This window comes from Podarcis melisellensis (genome assembly GCF_964234715.1).
Source record: "Podarcis melisellensis genome assembly, chromosome: 10".
In the NCBI taxonomy this organism is placed as follows: Eukaryota; Metazoa; Chordata; class Lepidosauria; order Squamata; family Lacertidae; genus Podarcis; species Podarcis melisellensis.
In genome coordinates, this window is record NC_138542.1 from 47656324 (window position 1) to 47670417 (window position 14094).

Here is a 14094-nt window from a genome sequence, read left to right on the forward strand (position 1 = left end):
TGGCATGTCCTGATGATATCAACTTATGCCCCACTTTTCTAAGGAGCTTGAAAAGATGGCAAAGACAGCCTGCATTCTACCCTCAAGATCATGGTTGAGGGTGGTTGGCTGGCCCAAAGTCATCCATTCATATCCAAGCATGGATTTAGAGCTGAATTTCCCCAATGCTAGGGCCCGTCTGCACTACACATTTAAAGCAATGTCATGCCACTTGGAACAGTCATGGTTTCTCCCAAAGAATCCTGGGAGCTGTAGTCTGTTAAAGCTGCCAGGAATTGTTAGGAGACCAAAGGGACTGCTCTAATGACCATATCTTAGCTAGGCAAAGGGGCACACCCAGCAACCCATCAAGCAAGTATACAAGAACACACAGTAGCTCCTACCTGCCGCTGTAGCAGCTGCCTCCTCAGACAGAAGCCGCTCCTTCTCTTGCCGCAACCGCTCCATCTCCTGCTGGTGATGCCGCTGCAGTTCCGTCATAACCTGTTGGTGGGAAGTCTCCATCTCTGCTAAACTGCGCTCACATGCCTCCTGCCAGGGAGATCGGAAGTTGGGGGTGGCGGGGGTGAGAGGAGAGGAGAGAAGAGAATGAAATGCTGCAGGCAGCCTGACTGCGAAGCTTAAGTGGTGGGAAATCTAGGGTGAACGAAGGCAAACCAAGCCATGGACCCCGATTCAAGAGACATTTCAGGTGCTTAAAAGACAGCTGGCTCAGTGGCCATGTATACCCAACTTTTTCCTTTAAGTAGCAGCAGCAGCTGTAGTGATCATGATGCCATCCTACAGCTCTCCCCAGTGTTCAGGGATGGGGAACTTGCAGCCCTGCAGATGATGTCGGGCTCCCAAGTCCCTTCAGCCCAAGCCATCATGGCCAAGGATCATGGATGATGGGAGTTGTAGTTCAGTGGCAACTGGAGGGCAGTAAGGTTCTCCACTCCGGCCAGAGCTAGTTGCATGTATTGAACACAAGCACACACACACGGTGAAATGGAAATATTCAGAAATGCCTTTCCCTCTCATGGTTATATCTTGGGTTGCCACATGGGGGCATACGAAGAGCAAATGAACGCAAAAGAATGGTAGAGATCCTCCACCACAGACACTCTACACTAGATGGAGTTGTAGTACCGTTCATTTATAAAAACCACATCGCAAATGGAAAGAAACGTATTAAAAACACAAAAGCAGGGCAAAACTGAGCCTTTATAACCGTGTTTTTCAACCACTGTTCCGCAGCACACTAGTGTGCCGCGAGATGTTGCCTGGTGTGCCGTGGGAAAAATTGAAAAATTCGAAAGATTTAAAAATAAAGTATTTTATAATTTTTCATATTTCTGTTCACTTAATATTTCATAATAAAGTAATTATAAAATACTTTGTGTTTATTTGATTCCTATTCAAGAGAATTACTTTATATATAGTCAATATAGGCACAGAGTTAAATTTTTTAACATTTTCTAATGGTGGTGTGCCTCGTGATTTTTTTTTCATGAAACAAGTGTGCCTTTGCCTAAAAAAGGTTGAAAAACACTGCTTTATAAGGCTTACAGTTCATTACATGAAGACTGCAAACCAGTTCTCAATATTTCTTCCCACGGCTTTTTGTACCATCAATTTAAAAAATATAGTGTGCAAATATACGTAATTTACACTTTTGTTTCTAGAGTTTGATGTGCACGACACAGAACACAGCAGATGGCAGCAATCATATGGCAACTCGTTTCAGGGGCCAAGAGTGCAATAAATACTTGCAGTGATTGCTAAACTTGCCGCTCTTTCCTCCAGACCTATGCTTTGCTTATTTTTGGTGCATAAATAGACCAAGAAAGGTGACGCATAAGGACAGGCCAGGATCATGCTCTCTTCTGATTTTCCCTAAAGCTGACTGCCCTGGCCATGCATTAGGCAGGGAGGTCTTTGTATACAATAGTTATAAATAATTAGCATTGATTACAGATGGGTCTGATCGTGGTTGCTATGGCAGCAATAAGCTATATTAAGTGCAAGCAAATGAGGTTGACTCCGCACCCCCCCCCCCCAGTCCTTGCTTCCCTGCCCTTATGGCATGAGCTTGGTGGGGAGGAGAGAAAATGAAAAGCTGGCAGATTCAGATCACCACACTAGGCTATGTTGTTACCTGAGAGATGTAGCCTCGGGGTGCGTGCCCATCTCGGTGAGATTTTGCTTCACTGTGGGCACGCAAGGACTCTAGCTGTGACCTCAGAACCTGGACCTGTGTAGGAAAAAAATGAGGTCTAACCATAAGGATTTCTTCAAATCAACATGCTGTACTAACCTCTGTCTGCCCTTATCCAGCCCCCACCTGCCTGCCATCTTGCCAGTTTAAGGGGTGGGCACTGTCTGGCAGCTTTTCCCTCCTCCTAAGTCTCCATGGTGGCCCTTGCAGGACCTAGCAGGGAGGAGGAGGCAGAATAAAGCTGGAATCAGTGGGTTCTGCCTGTCGTGGGCTTTGGCTCCCCCTACTGCCTGTCTCCCTGCCTGCCACCCTACCAGTCTCAAGGGGCACCAGTCACCACTGCTCTTTGCAACAAGGCAATATACACTCAGAACAGAGAGAGGCCGAGGCACCCAGAGCAGGGTTAGAAATGAGCCAAGCACTTTTAGCGACTGGCGAGGGTCCAATTGCAACGGTGTGGAGATCTCTGGATGCTGGGTTGGCAACTGACACCTGGCTGGCCTCTCCAGCTTTCCTAAGCAGGCAAACAGAAGAGCTAATTTATCGCATTTAAATCCCACCTTTTTCTCCAAGTTATACATGGTTCACCCTGTTTCTCAGTTAATCCCTACAACAGGCATGTCCAAAGTCCATTTTGGGGACCTAATCCAGCCCACCGGTCGGTTTAATCCGGCCCCTGGGGCAGCTTATTTCCTGAGGTAAAATCCTTAAAAAAGCTCAACAACTTCAATCCTAAAAAAAGCTCAAAAACTTTGGTCGGCCCTCACACATGTTCACTTCATCAAATCTGGCCCTCTTTGGAAAAAAATTGGACACCCCTGTTAAGAGGCTGTGAGTTGCCCAAGGTCACCTAGTGAGCATCATAACGGAGTGGGGATTTGAACCCTGATCTCCCAGGTCTTAGTCTTGACACTCTTAAACACTACACCACCCTGGCTTCCTAAAGTACTTCTGCTATGGAGCAGCTATATCAATTAAGTAGGAAAATAAACATGGAGAAAAGCCACATGTCATTTAGAGAAGGATCTGAAGCTTGAATTTGTTTTATTCTGGATTGTTTCCTTTGATGTTTTAATGTGTTGTAAACCGCTTTGAGATTCCCCGCCCTTTAAAATATAAAGCAATATAGAAATGAAATTAATAATAGCGGCAGTAATTTTAAAAAATCTCATTTTACGAGATCACTTGTAATGTAACAAACACTATGGATAATATGGATAGATACAAAATATAGATTATGAAATAATATGCAGTTGAAAATGTTGACAATAGGACCCATGGAGGGGATGGGGGGGGAAGTCTCGAGATTCAGAGAAATCTCTCTATACGGATATGTATTTTGTATTGCTATAAATTTATATTTGTAAAATCAAATAAAAGTGATTAAAATAAATAAATAAAATCTCATTGCAAAAAAAGGCGCCTAGGCATACCAAGGTTTAAGGTGCCATTGGGTGATTAGTTTACATACCTGAATTTCTAACACTGACACAAAATATGAAACAAGCTTGCGAAAAAAAAGGAAGCAGCACTCTCTTCCTGAAAATGATTAAGGCCACGCCATGACTAACCGTACCTCTTTCTCCAGCGCCTCATTTGCACCCTCGTGGGCTCCTTTGCCCTGGTTTAGCAGTGCCATCAGGGGCACCCGCTTGGATTCCTTCAGGGGCAAGCGCTCCAGCTCCTGCCATTTCTTTTCTATCTCTTCACTCAGCCGAGTCCTCTGGGCTTCGGAGAGGGGCCCCCCCGGAGCCTCGTGGCCTCCTGCTTTAGGGCAGACGTCCCCTGCCAGGCCATCTGTCTGCAGGACCCCAGTGGCCGGAGACTCAAACCACTTCCGCCTTTCCTCGGAGCGCAGAGCCAGGTCCCTCTCCAGCTCCTCGCGCTTGGCCACGCTCTCTGTGGCTCTCGCGCTCCCTCTTGTCCATTGCGGAGATCCATGGCCCGCGGGCCCCTGCTGCAAGGGCGACAGCTCCACGTAGTCAAAAGCGTGGCGCGGCCCATCTGCTCTCCTGCTGCTGCCGCTCCTGGTTACCGGCTCAGATCCTGTGCTTGGCCGCTGCTCCTCTGTCCTGATGGAGCTCTTGGGGGATCCATAGCTGCGGAAGGAATTCTCCTTATTGCTGTCAGATAGCCTAGGATCAGGAGGAGAGGTGGGAATGGCGCAGGCAAGCATTGCAAAAGCGGGCCATACAAAATTCTCCCCAATCCCGTTATGCGGTCATGCCCAGACCAGGTAACAGCCCAAGTGCAGTCAGCCCTGTTACGTCACGCGGCGACACAAAAGGAAAATTTTTGTGTGGCTGCAGCATCAGGCCAAAGACCCATCAAGCCCAGCATCCTGCCTAGGCCTGGGAAATGTATTGATATACAGTGGTACCTCTGGTTGCGAACAGGATCCGTTCCGGAGGCCCGCTTGCAACCTGAACAGAACGCAACCTGCGACTGCACAGGTCACGATTTGTCGCTTCTGCGCATGCACGTGACGTCATTTTGCACGTCTGTGCATGCGTAGAAGCCCGGAAGTAACCCGTTCAGTTACTTCTGGGTTGCCATGGGACACTCAACCTGAAGAAAACATAACATGAGGTGTGACTGTATCGCCCAGGACAGGTATGAGGGGCAGACCATGACAGAGGCTTCACCTGGCAGTATATTGGAAGCTTTTCTAACTTGTTCCTCCCTTGGCTACTTTAAACTGCTCTGTGGAAGCACGGACAGCTACGCGTTTCTCAGCAGAGCAATTGAAAGAAGCCTCTGGCTTGTGTGAGCCAGAGAGGGGAGGGTGAGAGCAATTTAATGCTCAGCTGGGGGGTCGGGAGCCTTTGTACCCCCCAGCTGAGCAGCACAAGTTCCCTCCATGCCAAGTTCTGGGGATGGAGGTAATCCCTCTGCCCCCAGCGCCGGTGATAAGTTGCATCGTCCCCGGCCCCACGAGGCGCTGAAGTGAAACTGCCTTAGCTCCCTCGGACAGCAGCAGCAGCAGCGACCTGCCGCCTCGAGGACGGGGGTCAATGCAGCTTGTTGTGTCAATATCGCAATGTATCGCCAGATCGCGATGTTTGGTGGGTGATAACATCGTGATGTTGAAAACCCGGCATCACCCATCCCTAATCCTGTTCTTACAGAGGCCCGCCAGATTGCACCGGCTTGGCATGTAGGAAGTCCCAGGTTCAAGCTCCTGAATCTCCAATTAGGACTGCGAAAGACCCCTGCCTGATCCCCTGGCGAGCGACTGATGGTTACTGTAGACAACACTGAGCAAGATCAGTGGGCTGGCTCATAGCTGCTGGGAGAGCTCAGCTGGTAGAGCATGCGACTCTTAATCTCGGAGTTCTGGGTTCGAGCCCCACATTGGGCAAAAGATTCCTGCATTGCAGGGTGTTGGGCTAGATGCCAGCTGTTATAGCTTGGTCCCTTTCAATTCTACAATTTTATGATTCTAGGTGAGCAAAGTCACATCAGATGAGTGTTGTTTTTTTGGCTGCCAGGGTCTTGCAGAGCACTTTGTAATGCATGCTGCTGCTTTGGTCATCGGCAGACAACAAGCTGATGGGTGGTACCTGGAAATCCCCTTTTCAGGAGAGCCAGGTTTTTTACCCACCTCACCCGATGCCATGTCTGACCTCTGGTATAGGGCAGGTGGGTCTCCCATGGCTCCAATGGCCAGCAAGGCCAAATGGGGAGCTCTGGCCAACAGGCTGGAGACTCCCTAATCTCAAGCTAGATAGATGCAGCTTCCTAACTCTGTAAAAACTCTCTGCCAGACTCTTTAGCATCACAGTTCTACCATGTTTGTTCTGAACGTGGCCTCCAGAACTCCCCACCCAAAGGATGTGAGTATTAACCTACCATCAGAACTACCGAGAAAGAACTTGTGCATGTTTCCTTCCTTGTTTGGCTAAGAGGTCATTACTGCCCACCTGCCCCTAAGCAGTGGCTAATGATTTGCTGCAGCAAGCAACTGTCTATTACAGGAGTAATATCAGATAGCTTATCTGTGACATAGGATAACACACTGAGCAACTGCAATGGCCAAAGGAACAATACTAGATTTACTGAAACAAGTGTTCTTGGCTTGTTCTCATGTATTTTTGGAGAGAGAGAAAAATGGAGAGCATTTGTTTCTTGCCTAATGCCAAGCCAGTGCTCCCGGTGTGGCAGGAGGAGGCGAGGACCCATTTGAGCACCAACCCCCTCAATCATCCCCAGTAAGCCACAGTTTGTTTAACTTTGGCTTACTGTTTCATACAAATCAGACCAATTAATAAATCAGGAAAACGGATCAAAACCGCTGTGCTGTTAGAGACAAGGGGGGAAATATCTGAAGGTGCCTACTTTGTGACATCCGGCACACTGGCAGGGCGTATACTTTTCCTCAGAGCTTCTATCCAGTTCCGCCGGATTCCCGATGTCATTGCAGACAACGTAAAGACACCATCTTTAGTCTGAAAGGGAAAAACCGGACACAGACGTGTACTCTCCTTCAAATACAGCAAAGAGATCTGAAGATGCAATGCAAGGCTTCATTGCCACTGAACCCTTCAAGCATATCTGGCAAACATATCTATTTCCACAGAGCCTAAAAATGTGAGGCTTGGCTAAACAGGACCTCATATATGCTCATCCCAATAGCAACCGCCAAGCCCCCCTGAGCTCCCTGCCCCCACCACATTATTATTATTATTTTCAATTGAGTTGTTTTGGATTTAGGAGGGTTGCCTAATTTTTTGGCCTGGTGCCATTGGTGATTCATGCATTTCGCCTGTTTGGAGGCCCTGAGCACGACCAGTTTTTCTTCCGTGAAATGGGTATTTAATGGTACCCACAATTGTTTTCTTATATTTCCAAAACCTAAATAGGAGAGCCTTTTGAATTAAGTGAGACTTGAGTCCAAGACTCTTTGGTCCAAACCATACTCTATTTACTGGGTCTCACTTTCTACGTGTAAATTACAGGCAAGTTTTGCAGACACTTAATAAGACGATGGCCCCTTACTCCGCTCCCCCTTCTCCTTTCTGGCTGCAGATGCTCCTGTTCCATGGGATTGAATCCATCCATGAGAAAAGAGAGCTCACTGAAGCTGGCAGCAGACAGCCCTCTCCAAGCATCCCCAGGGGCACTTGCCACCTGGAGGTGTGTCCATGGGCTGTGGTACCTCTTCCTTACCTTGAGGAACAACGTTATCAATCAAGAATTGGGCCCCTTGCCACTCAACCACCCAACATATGTGCCCTGGTGTTAGAATGAAGAACCTGTACACTATATAATCAAGGACTGAAGTGAACTGCAGGCAGAAATATCTACCCCACCTCCGTACTTCAAACAACATGGTTATTGCAGCAGTATCTAATAATCTAAAATACGCATAGGCCAGATGGCCTTTTTGCTCCATCCAGACTCTACGGGTCCTAAGCACTCACGTGTATCTGGAAGCCATAGTTCCGCTGCACTGCATATTCTGTCACGTCGGTGCAAGAGCGAAGGTCAATCTCTCCATCCAGTTCATCGGCCTGAAATGACCACCAGATCATCAGCTTAAACAAGAAACCTCACTTAACAGCATCACCACCACCAACAACAAAAAGCATGCATGTACATGTACACACACACACACACTGCACTTGTCTATCACATCCTATCTGCTTTCCTCCAATATTTTTCCCCATACCCCACAGACCTGACATTATTAAAATTCTAGTTTACTAATCCTCCTCAATCAATTGAAAATAGGATACAGGAATCTCATAGTTTCCACTCTGCCCTTACAAGCTCCTGTCCCATGAACACTTTTGCTTGTGTGTTCCCCCCCCCCCCAAATAATAATGTCCAACAAGCAGAAACTGTAACAAAGTGTTGCAGTGTGATGTGTTCAGGATTCCAGCCATACCCACTCCCACCCCTCCAGTTTTCTATTTTTAGACCAATAGTCAGCATTGGGGTGAGTACTGAGCATGCTCAGTCCTCCTTGAGCTGGTTTGGGTTCCACCCCCTCAAAGATTCTTGCGCTTTTGCAAAACTGATTTTCCCCAAGCCTGCCAATGCCTCCCCTGCGTACATCTGCACCATACATTTAAAGTAGAACCACCTCACTTTAAACAGCCATGTCTTCCTGCAAACTATCCTGGGAACTGAAGATAGTTAAGGGTGCTGAGAATTGTTAGGAGACCCCATTTCCCCCTTAGAGGACTACAATTCTCCAAGTTCCCAAGGAAGGGGGATTCATCATTAAACCACTCTATTAATATCAAGCAACACCTTCACTGTACTCTTTCTGGCTGTGGCAAAAAAACATTTTTGTTTAAGAAAACCAATCCAGACAATGTAAAATATGTGCATGTGTTTCAATCAGGTTTTTAGCTGATTGGTGATTCTGATTACGTTTTGAATGTTTTAAATCCCTCCTTTTAACAGTTTCTTACTTGTAGTTTTATAAACTGCTTGGAGGTTTTATTACAATAAAGTGGAATCTAAATCTTGTGAAACAAATTTAGGGCATCCTCCCATCAGAAGTCAAGGACATAAACAACTACAGTTGTACCTCTGAAGTCGAACGGAATCCCTTCTGGAAGTCTATTCGACTTTCAAAACATTCAGAAACCAAGGTGCGGCTTCCGATTGGCTGCAGGAAGCTCCTGCAGCCAATCAGAAGCCGCGTTGGACGTTCGGGTTCCAAAGAATGTTCGCAAACCGCAACTCTTACTTCCAGGTTTGGGGCGTTCGGGAGCCAAAACGTTTGACTCGCAAGGCTTTTGGGATCTAAGGTACGACTGTACCTGACTTTTAGAAGACACCTGGAGGCAGCCCTGTTTAGGGAGGTTTTTAAGGATTGATGTTTTTAGATATGTTGTAAGCTGCCCAGAGTGGCTGGGGAAACCCAGCCAGATGGGTGGGGTATAAATAATAATAATACTTTTTATTATTTTATTATTATTATTACAAACACATGGTGCAGCCAGGACCTGTGCCTGTGTGGTGCTGTGTGGGCTACACAATGAACGGCACTCACAACCTGAAAATTGGAAACAAGAGGTAATAATGGCATGCTGTGCTTTTAACAAAGAACACCCGTAAATTTCTCTCCATCGCTGTGCAAGCTCCCCCCATGCAGGAGAGGTCATGCAGGCCAGGAAGCTTTTCTTACCTCCTCAGCATTGGAGTCCCTGTAATACCTCAGGCTCGAGTCTGTCAACACAAACCAATGCTTCGTCCACTGCAGACAGAACCATTAAAAAGGGAAGGAAAAGGGGGAGGGCAAGACAAGAGGGGAGAGCTAAATTAAAACGTCGACGGAAGTGCACAGCGTTCATTGACCTTTCAAAATTGCACTCAATAAAAAAGGAGGAGGTGCCAAACTCAACTCTGACCTCAGGAGACACCTCCCTCCCAGCGTTTATTCAATGTGATGTAGGGCAGAGATTGACAGGAAACGCGCAACAGGGGTTGTGGAATACACAAAGCATGCTAGGTAAAAGTAGCAGTAAGAATGCCTGGTCTTGGGATTCCCAGGTTCTCAGCTGTGCATCCATTTCATTCCAAAAAGGAATTTCTGTAAGGTTGCTCCAGAGAGGTTCATTTTCTGTAAATTTGTTGGCTTGTTTTTAAAATCCAGAGAGATTTTCACGCACCAGGCACAAGAAAAGCTTCCGAAAAACAGCACGTTCAACCATGAAGGGAAGTCAAAAGCAGCAGTCATCCCTGCTGCTTGTTGGGGAGGAGGGAGAAGAGGAATACACTTGTTTCTTTGGACCTACCTCTCCTGGCTCCTCCAATATGGACATCCATCCCTTCTTGAAATTGAGAAGATCCGGCTGGAAAGAGGGAAGGGAAAACACACAGAGACATTTATGAAACGGCATGAGATTGAAGTCAAACGTAGATGTCTACAAGAAATCTGTATGTCTGAGATCCAATGATACCTGAAGAAAATAATGGAGACTTTCTTTTTATTCTAGCAAGCGTTATCACTGAATTCTGATTTTATAGTCTGTATATGATGAAAATAATGGGCTGAGTTTCTGTATACCATATATACACAATTGTAATTAAGATGGATTAAATGGTCTAAATAAATATCTGGGAAACTGGAGCGTAGAAAGATGACACTTGTGGCAATTAGAAGAATCAAGTTCTACGCTTACTTGTAACGAGCAGAGGAGGTGTCTGGCTAGTCTCTGGTTGTGCAAAAATGGAAATGATACATTTCCCCAACCTGCTGCCCTGCAGAAGGTTTGGAGAATTCCCTGGTCCCTGACTATTGAGCATGCTGGCTGGGGCTGATGCGAGGCCAAAACATCTGCAGATCAAGGAAGGCAGGACCAGACAGACCCTTAAGCTGATTCAGAAAGTTGTTTTTTTAAAAAAAATAAAAATAAAAAAGAGAGGCACCCCAGACTTTTTACTACCCCCCTGGTTAAAGTACTCCATGAGGGAAAATTCTAGCTAGATCTAGTTAGTCCAGTCCCAATAACTATTACAGTTCAGCACTCCAGGGATTTCTGTTCTTTGGAGAGGAGCAATTATCCCCAGCAAACATGGTGCAATGGTTAGAGTGTCAGACAAGGACCTGGGAGATCAGGGTTCAAGTCTCTACTCAGCCATGAAGCTCACTGGGTGACCTTGGGCCAGTCACTGTTTCGCAGCCTAACCTACCTAACAGGGATGTTGTGAAAACCATATATGCCAACTTAAAGCTCACTGGAGGAAAAGTGGGATATAAATGCAATAATAAATAATAGCACAATCTTAAGCTTACCATTAATTGATGCTACTGTGAGCTTTTTGTGTGTGTGAAGCATTTTTATTTTAACCACACTGTATTTTCCTGAAGCCAAAACATAGTATATATTTATCTGGTTCTTTGGTTTTTGTTTAAAAAACCCACAATGCTGAGTGTATACACACATACATAAACAGTGAATTAGCCTCCTGATTCAATCAGATAGCACACAGCATCTAACAATTTCTTTTGTAAGCAGCACACCAGGAACAGAGAAACAGGAGACACCAGATTTAAATTACGTATTCATTAGGGGTGCTGCTAAATTATTTCAGTTCAGATTTTGAGTAACACTTACAGCATCACTGTAGTACCGAATCATAGAATCTTAGAGTTCTGCAAGTAGTTCTGGCCCTCCCCCAATGTTTTCCTCACCCATAATGAATAGTGTGTCAAGTTGAGAGACACGATTTGAAGAAATGGACAGACCACTTCCTATCATTAGCTTTCCTTCAGAAATTGCATCTTTTCATTATTAACTAGAATCATTACCATGAAGTAGAAAGACTGGGTTCTGTTTTGTTTGTGAAAATGAAAAAGGAATCCAAAGCGTATTTTCATCAGCTTTCGTTTGAACAAGCAAACAAGCATTCGTTTTGTCATGTCCACACAAGAGAGGAATAAACATACAATATATTAAAATTACTTGCCCAAGGCTATGGAACAAGTCAGATCTGAGATTAAAAGCACTTTTCTTGAAGCGCAAGGGAGGTTTCTCCGATGAGCAACCTGCCCCCCCACTTTCCACCATTGCCCCATCTGCTGGCAAAGGCCTTGTGCACAGTCAACAGAAACAGGGTGGATGCCATGTGAAATCAAAGCCAAAATGCCACACACTCACTCACTCTCACCAAACGGCTGCTACAGCCGAACCAGTTTTGCCTCCCAGTTCAGAACAGCTGACATAGAGCAACATTCATCCCTCTTGCTTCACAAAATCAAACATGGGCATAGCCCCCACCCACACAGCACACACACAATAAAAATCCGGAGAAAACAATTAAATATTTGGACGCACCGGCTTACTATAAATATCAAGGGGGAACGGAGGGACAAATAAAGGTATCAAAAGCAGCAGGCTAGATACACCCCCATTCACAAGCAAAATGTACCCCCACTACACACAAACACCTTCCTATCTTGCCTCTCCTCCGATCCTCTCGGATTTTGGTTCTTTTCAGAACCATTTCAACTCTGCCTGCCTTGCAGAAGTTTCATTTACACTGCTTCCCCACTCTGCCCACATAGCTCCTCACAGCTCCATTCCTAGTGAGGCAGGGAAGATCTGCTTTTCCTCAAAACCCGAGCTTTTCAAATTGGGTGTGCCTCAGGCCCAGTCTGAACACAAGCCAGTAGGTGGAAGTATATCTGGATTCTATAATCCTGAGACTTCAAGATGGGTTTCCATGCCATAGCGAGACCAGACGGCTGCCTCTCTCCACCCCTGAAATGGGAAAAGCAGAAGGGGACGTATCCATACCAGAGAGTCCTCTGCATCAAGATGGCCATTCACAGGAAAGCTGTCCAGCCACCGTGCCACATCCTGCCACATCCTCTACACCTGGGAAGAAGGTAAGAGTGGGAAGCAGCTCCTTCCAGGTGGGTGCTCAGAGTTCCCTGTAGTTTTCCTAAGAAAGCATCCGCAAGGATGGCCAGGTGATTTTGCAAACCCAGCTCAGCGAAACTTTCCCTGCTTTCATCTCCCAAGGCTGAGTTCTTGGGTTACACCCAAGGTTATGGCAGGCAGGCTCAAAGCACAGAGGAGTCCCGGCCCGCCCCAAACGGTACAACCGGATTGGACACGGGGCAGGGCCACCTGTTGCTACAACTGCCATTCCCAGCCTATCGCTGCCCAGGCTGGGCTGGGGTGTCGGATTGCAGGGACTGGATGTCAACAGGAAGGAGGGGAAAGAAAAGCCACATGGAAACCAGAGCCAGGTGACCCAGGCTCCTTCACTCTGCACCTCCAGGATTGCTAAACACCCCAGGGAGGAGGCAGGGGACGCAAAGTCAACAAATGGGACTGTGCGGTCCTCACGTCCTCGCTGCTTCATGCTCAAACCACCCTTTCTCTGCCAAGGTACAGTTGCACCTCTGCCCATCCGTACAGAAGGATTTAAAACTCTCAAACCCAGAAGAACGTTTAACTTTTAAAAGGGATCGGACGTTGTTTGTTCCACTTTATTGTTTTGCAACTTGTTAAGTTGCCACGGAATGATCCCTACCTTTTAGAAGTCAGGATTTATTATTATTAACATTTTAATGTCATTCTGTTATTGTTACGTTATCCTGTGTCCTCTTTTTTTTTCTTCCCTCCCCCAATTCCTATTTACTTTACTGTAAAAATGTATAATAAAATTTAAAATTTTTAAATAATAAAAGAGTTGTTATTATTTAACAACAACAACAACAGTAAGAACAATGCACCCACGATGACGACAAAAAGTGGAGCATACACCAAATTTGGCAGATCCTTCCTCCTGGAGCAAGTGTAGAAGCAACACTTGCATTCAATAGTGACATTTTTAATTTTGTCTTGGATGCATACAGTAGTTCTTGTTCAGGTATGCAGCCAGTCTCCAAGAGAGATCTCGTTGCATTGTCTTTTGCCCATTTCCAGGCACCCCTTTAAGGCCACATTCAAACCATACATTTAAAGCACTATGATACCACTTTAAACAGTTGTGGCTTCCTCCAAATACTTCTGGGGACTGTAGTTAAGGGTGCTGAGAGTTGTTAGAAGACCCTTATTTCACTCACAGAGCTACAAATTCCCAGAGTGGTGTAAATCAATCCCTCTTCATAGGGAACTCTGGGAATTGTAGCTTTGGGAGGGGAATAGGGTTCTCCTAACAACTCTCAAGAGGTGGTTGGAGGATGGATGGTGGCTAACAGATTGAGGTTGAATCCTGACAAGACAGGAGGCGGGCAGGTGTGGAGGATTCCCTGGTCCTGAATGGGATAACTGTGCCCCTGAAGGACCAGGTACACAGCCTGGGAGTCATTTTGGACTCACAGCTGTCCATGGAGGCACAGGTCAAATCTGTGTCCAGGGCAGCTGTGTACCAGCTCCATCTGGTACGTAGGCTGAGACCCTATCTGCTTGTGGACTGCCTCG

The 14094-nt window shown here is 46.3% G+C and overlaps 1 protein-coding gene and 1 long non-coding RNA gene across 3 annotated transcripts in view; one reads left to right on the forward strand and one right to left on the reverse strand.

Annotated features, from left to right (window-relative positions):
* TRIOBP (TRIO and F-actin binding protein) overlaps window positions 1-14094 on the reverse strand; it is a 60295-nt gene that overhangs the window by 8417 nt on the left and 37784 nt on the right. For both annotated transcript variants that reach the window (XM_081928168.1, XM_081928167.1), the window contains exons 9-15: window positions 9952-10008; window positions 9342-9410; window positions 7621-7710; window positions 6536-6645; window positions 3774-4332; window positions 2138-2233; window positions 384-531 (exon numbers count right to left, since the gene is read on the reverse strand). In XM_081928168.1, the coding sequence (XP_081784294.1) occupies window positions 384-531; window positions 2138-2233; window positions 3774-4332; window positions 6536-6645; window positions 7621-7710; window positions 9342-9410; window positions 9952-10008 (1129 nt within the window). The remainder of the gene's footprint in view (window positions 1-383; window positions 532-2137; window positions 2234-3773; window positions 4333-6535; window positions 6646-7620; window positions 7711-9341; window positions 9411-9951; window positions 10009-14094) is intronic.
* On the forward strand, window positions 4339-6062 carry LOC309379379. Its single transcript, XR_014172465.1, has 2 exons — window positions 4339-5438; window positions 5925-6062. It is a non-coding gene; the product is annotated as an uncharacterized lncRNA (long non-coding RNA).